Genomic DNA, 6,604 nt, shown 5'->3' with positions numbered 1-6,604 from the left:
GAGAATAAAATAGTGAAGGTTGATTCTACACATTTAACTAGATAGATAACATTAATATAGTACTAACAAAGTGGCATCTTTTGCATCTTAGGACATAATTTAAGATGTTTTATAGTTCACTCAGCATTGTATTTTTTTAAATGAAGGATATGCTTCAGATTGCACAAAACAATTGTTGGAAGTTGATTGATGTTGATTTGTGTTCCTTCATAATCCATCAGTTGTCGGATTCTTCCTGAATCATTTAGGTATTAAACGTATCTTTAAAATTTTTTTTACTGCAAGGGATTAACTTTGTTTGTTTACTACCTTGTTTGGCCAAATATTAGGCTGGCCTTTATGTCAGGCCATAGTGCAAATTGGTGCATCCTTTGCTAATGAATGTAAACAAGCTGCTGTCCATCATCATCATCATCATATATCTACAGCCGGAAACAGGCCTTTTCGGCCCTCCAAGTCCGTGCCGCCCAGTGATCCCCGTACAGTGTCCATCTTCTGTCCAAATTGATTTCATGCTTTTTATTTCCAATTCTGAATCCATTTACACATTCCACTTTTTTTTCTTGACAGCTGTATCCCAATGCTTCTATTTTAATTCAGTTTTCATTTTTCTTCATTTGTGTGCCTCCCAGCCAATGATAGTCCCAGTCAGTTTCTTTGTGATTTGCACTTTTCTCGGCTTAATATGACAAGCAGAAGCAAACAAACATAAATACCCAGCAAGAACTGCAGATGCTGGTTTAAATCGAAGGTAGACACAAAATGCTGGAGTAACTCAATGGGCCAGGCAGCATCTCTGGAGAGATTCCCATTCCTTCTCTCCAGACTTCTTCTTGCGTTTGAGGCAGCAGAATTTATGAACCTGCTTCTGCTGTCTCTGTTTGTTGTCGTTCGCCTGACAGAGGTCAGTTGGCAGAGCTCACCACAGGGAGGTCGACAACATGAGCCCCAGAGATGCTGCGTTACTCCAACATTTTGTGTCAGGTTGCAGAGAATGTTGGACTCGGATCATGGGCACAGCCCTCTCCACCATCAAAAGCATTTACATGAGGCACTGCCTCTAAAAGTTGGCATCTATCATCAAAGAGCCATTCGTCCATGTCCTCTTTCGCTGTTACCATTGGGCAAGAGATACAGACGCCCAAAGTTCCACATTACCAGGTTCAGGAACAGCTACTTTCCTACAACTATCAGGTACTTGAACCAACCTGTGCAACCCTGATCCTACCCCAACAGCGAAACATTATGGACCTCCTCTTTCAAGACTATGATATTTTTCTTATTATTTTTTGCCTCAGTTTTTGCACAGTATTTGTCTATATTTTCACTGTTTTGTAAGATTTTGTTGCAATTTGTGTATAATTTATGATTTTTGTGTGTTACCTGATTCTATCTGCCTGTGATTTCCATAGTACCTGTACCTCAGTGTACCTGTGCACATGAGAATAAACCTGACATGACTCAACTTATAATTGCCACTGGTGAAGTAATACTGACGGAAAGATCAGTCAAATTCACATACTGGTAGCACACAGCATAATTACAGGGTCCAAATTTATTTAGTTTATTAAATAGTTTTTTGCATGAATATTTCATGAAATTTTGCAATACCACCCAAACACAAGTGGTATTTTACACATATTGATTATGTTCAAATGATGATTGAAACATCAGTGAAGTTTGTAAAAGTTCAAGTGCAATGAATAATGAAGACAAACTAGACAGGGAGCTATTGCTGCCAGTTTCCTGGATTGTGTGCCTCCCTTAAAAACAAAAGGCTAAAATGCTGGTAGCCCCACCTACAGCTGCTAGCATCAAAAGCAGGAATTTCTGCTACACTGCAGCATTGACACTTTCAGACGCAGCTGAAGCAAGCACACTACTCCTTTTTAGCAGACTAAAGATCTTATTAGTCGGAACTATGGACCTTAAAAGTATCTTCCGTGTGGATTTTACAGGATCAATGCTGCAGGTAATTGTAATTGTTTTCTGCTTTTCACTTGTCTTCAGGATTCATCCATTTCTGATCACTTTAAGAAGTATGAGAATAGTGCATCTAGAAAGCCTGTACCCAACTTAATACCTCAGATTTTCAGTACTGAAGAGCTTAGCTTTGTTGTATTTCATCACCAGCACTTCAGCACATGTAATATATTATAGAAGAGCAGATGTTTTGTCGACATTGATCAATTGCTGATTTGCTACTTTTATGTCTCAGATGCCGGCTCTCTCTAATGGATAAGTTTGGAAAAGCAGACAGAATGCTTAGCTCTCTATTCCATGTGTTCTTGCATACTGCTATTCTCCATTGGAATACTAAGAACGAGTTAAATGGAATACTAAGAATGAGTTAAATATCAATATCAAATTTAGTACAGTTTTCTTTTTAATTTTACCTACAGGTTAAAGTGTTTAACACTTTCATGGATTAGTCATCACAGAATTAAATAAAATCTGAATATGAACACTGTGCTACTTAAAAATGAATATGTACTTTCAGGCATTTGCAGAGGATTGCATCAGGTATGCTCAAAATATATGAAAAGGAGATACACAATTGGTAACTGGGATTACATTTTGAAGCAGTTAGCTAACAGTCTCCAAACAGATATTCCTATCTGGTAATATAGGCATAACATGGGCAATATGCAAGAGAAAAGCTCAATGTCTACAGATTATTTTTTTAATGGACTCATTATTTATGTCCCAACTTTTAACTGCTAGGTTATGTCCATTATTAATTGTTAACAGCAATGATGTTCCTTTGTACTTTTTATTTTATCTCACGTTTTCTACATTAAGTTCACTAAATATTCACGCATGAAGCATTTATTTCATATTCACAATGTACAACTAAACATTTTGCAATGTGTTATGTTTGCTAAATTGCCTGCCAGGATTCCTGCAATGAAGTTTCATTATTTTATTCTTTTAAACCAAGACATTCTAAAAATGCTTAGCAGGACAGGTTTTTGTATTATTATTTGTAAAATATCATTGTTATATCATGTAAACTGATTAATCATTAAAAATGAACTGGAACCCAAGATTTTCTTCCAATTTCATGATGATATTAATACCATTTTTTTGGTAAATGCCCGTTGCATCCAAAGGTTCCATTATTTCCTGCCATCAGAGATTAGACAGCCAACAAAATGTTTCTATGTCACATTAATCATTTTCAAAACTTTCAAAAGTCTTATGGAGTGGAACCGAACAGCCCAGAACAATCCTGAGCAAAACTTCTCAACATGGGAATTTGCTATTTCTCATCTGACAACATGCCAACACCATTCCCACCATCAACTTACCCCTGCCATCATCCACCCTGGACTAAATAGCCATGCCATCAACGTTCTCATTGGTCAAAAAAAGGTGCAAATTAAACGCAGTGGAACAGAATCACATCCCAAATTCAGATGTTGGAACTAATGTGCATCCGTCATCACAGATGACCCAATTTCTGGGATCGAAATACCCGTGAAGCTGAAGATCAGCAATGATAACCTTCAAATCAGAGATGGGAAGCAATTGGAAGTTTGCAAAATTGCTTCCAACATCTCCTGTGTTATGTTTTGGTCAGGAAGGGAAATGTACACCTTGGTAAGAACATTAACATGGGAAGATTCCTACTGCAAAAATAGAAAATGGAGGGTTAGCTCAGATAGCACTCAAGGAAGATAACAGATATATTCTATGTTAATCATTGTTCATCATAGATGCTCTATCAATATATAGAGTGTTGCTACTTTGGGAACCAAGCATCATCTGTGTCATTTTATGCACTTTTGCTGGTGACAAACGGAAATTCTAATTACTTCGGTTGTCCAGAGTTTGCTCATTCTGATTATGATAGCCTTATCAAGCAGATATCTGACCAAAATCAAGTAGCCTTTATTGTTTAATTTTGCACTTGTGAAGTGGGCCTTTCACTTGTTCATTTTAGGGAATGGAAAACAGAAACGGACATTGCAGCCCAGCTAATCTGCACAGGTGCTCATGTTCCTTGCTCACAGGTGCTCATGTTCCTTGCTCACAGGTGCTCATAGAACTGTACTCAGTGCAAAAAAGAAATGCACAAAGAAAATGTTGAGAAAGATGTGACATTGAGGTTTAACTTTCAGCTAATTAAAGTCAACTGGTTTGAGAATAGAGGGGTATGCTGGGCTGATAACCCTTACAGACTGCTGGCCTGTAAGTAACACATCATAACTTTCAACTGTTTACTGATTGATTCTTCACATTGCCCAGGTTGAGGGCATTTATTTATTCTTAATATTGATAACTGTGTAATAAACTATTTTAGCTTATGCAGGTAATTTGGTTGTGTTGGAGGTTCATCTAATATAAATTGTGGGTGCCAGCAGCCAGTCCCTACCTCCAAATGCAGTACTAATCCAAATGTTGTCACAACATATTCCAGGCTGAAGAGGTAGACAAAAGTTTAGTGCATCTATTAGTCAGGCTTGGAATGACAATGATGTGGGGGATCAACAACTTGGAGATTTGTTGTTGGTTCATGGGGTAAACTTCAGTTGTTCCCAAGACCTAGACAATGGTGGAAAAATTGTACCACAAACAATGGAGCTTAATATTTGATGAGGGGGAGAAACATGTGTTCTCAGTGTTTGGATCAGAAGCAGCAAAAGTTTGGAATTGGTCGATAACTGTAGGCAAGGGGAGTGGGATGATAATTGTAGACTGGCAGATAACTGGCAGTGGAGGTGGCAATGTGATTAATGGTTTGTTGGAACTGAAGATATTAGAACAAGTAGCGAAGTAAAGGGTATTGCAGAGTCAGGGGGAGATAGTGGGGGAGGGATGCTTGGAGATTTGGGATGTTGATGGACTCATTTTAGCTCTCCCAGTTTGGAGTTTGAAGACCATGTTGTCTGAGGCGTATCCAACAAATGTGATTCCATCATCATATGCACCATGACATGGATAGAGCCAGGATCATAAGAGTAACCGAAGACAGAAACTGGTTGAATTTCAGACTGATGCAATAGGACTCAGATTTTCCAGAAATAACAAATTTCAATTGTATAAAAAACTGAGTAACATACTCTGCTTCCACATGAGGTGGTGCTCATGATAACCCTAATTCTGCTTCAAAATTTCAAATTCCTCCAATGTAAATTAACACTTCTTAGATTGAAAACTCCTTTTCAACTTCCATAAGAAATTGTAGCAATCCAAAATAAATATCACCACCAATTGTATTCCCATTTATGCTGAGGCACCTTAGCATTTCAGAGGTACAAATATTTAGTGGATAAAGGTGTAAATGAAAGGAAAGTCAGGGGGTTTTGTTCACAAGTCATTTAACCCACCAAAATTCCACAACTAATATTCACCAGTCTCTGGCTATGCTTAAGATGGAGGCCAACAACAAGAATGTTTAATATTGTGAAAAATAAAGGCTATTGATTTCAGCTGACCTATAGTCTCCCATCGATCATATGCCTGTTTTCTATAATTGTTGCCCATTTAAGCCAGAGATAAGTTTTTTATAAATCTCAAAGGGTTAGAAATCTTTAGAACCAATTAATGTGGGCTCTTATTTTGCAGAGTTTTAATGGTGCAGGATTCTAGATTAGTAGGGTGAATGTTAGCACAGAAAGAGGGGATTATAAAGTTACAATCAGATCAAGTCACTTTGTATTCAATGGTAGATGAGCCTCAAGTATCGAATGGCCTATTTCTGCCCTTAATTCATATGCATATGCATTGTTGCTGTTAAATTCTAAGAAAGAAACAGCCTCCATAGACTTTTGTTTGTCACATTTTTTAATAAGCTGGTCCTTAAACCAGCTCTCAGTGAAACTGAACAGCTTCAAAATAGAATGACAACAGTAAATTTGGAGATTACATTTAAAAAGTTCCTTTTCATAAATGAGCCACTATTCAAGCCTGAAGCAAGTTATTGTTGGCTGCTCGACAGATAGTCGTGCACCCTAGAATCTCTGCCCAAGTCATAGCTTGTCTAGTTAATAATGGCTGAATGGTGCAATGTAGAAAGAACTCTGCATTTTGACTGTGGCCAAATGCATTACATTTTAACTTGCCAATAGAGCTCTGTAACAATCATATCTACTGGTTTCAGCACCTTCTTCCCACCCCCACCTCAACAACGCACACAGCGGACGCCATGTTTTTGATGGCTACAATTCAAAGTGGTGGAAAAATGGCAGTCAAGTTTTTTTTTGTCTCCCCCTTCTATTGTTTGAAGCCATGTTGCTGCCTCAGTTACTCACTGGCCAAATTACAAATGTAACTTATACTTTTCATTAACAGCATTTATTAAAAAATAGGATTTGTAAACATAGTTCCTTTATGGAGGGGGGAGGACTGGAAAAGGGCTTGTTTGTCAATACTGTACACAAATGAAGCAAGAGGCTTTGCAAAGTCACCATATCCAATTCCTTGTAACAGTTAGAAATGTTAGCCAAAAACCTTTTATTCCTGGTAACAATATATGCACATTTGTTGGAATATGGCCACAAAACAGCAGGGTCAAAAATTAAATGAATTAAATCACAATTTTTTACTCACTCCACAGTTTCCTTTCCGCTCTAATGTTGCAAATTCATTTGGCCATCCA

General features: G+C 37.6%; 1 protein-coding gene across 1 annotated transcript in view; it reads left to right on the top strand.

The window, feature by feature from the left end:
- The first annotated feature begins 1,926 nt into the window (after nt 1-1,926).
- LOC144600364 (protocadherin-20-like) overlaps nt 1,927-6,604 on the top strand; it is a 29,505-nt gene continuing 24,827 nt past the window's right edge. Inside the window, exon 1 of the mRNA XM_078411939.1 lies at nt 1,927-1,972. Within this exon, the coding sequence (XP_078268065.1) occupies nt 1,964-1,972 (9 nt within the window). The 5' untranslated portion in view covers nt 1,927-1,963. The remainder of the gene's footprint in view (nt 1,973-6,604) is intronic.

Source organism: Rhinoraja longicauda, chromosome 15 (genome assembly GCF_053455715.1).
Source record: "Rhinoraja longicauda isolate Sanriku21f chromosome 15, sRhiLon1.1, whole genome shotgun sequence".
Classification (NCBI taxonomy): domain Eukaryota; kingdom Metazoa; phylum Chordata; class Chondrichthyes; order Rajiformes; family Arhynchobatidae; genus Rhinoraja; species Rhinoraja longicauda.
Note: the sequence above shows the minus strand (reverse complement) of the source record. Positions and strands in the feature narration are given on the sequence as shown.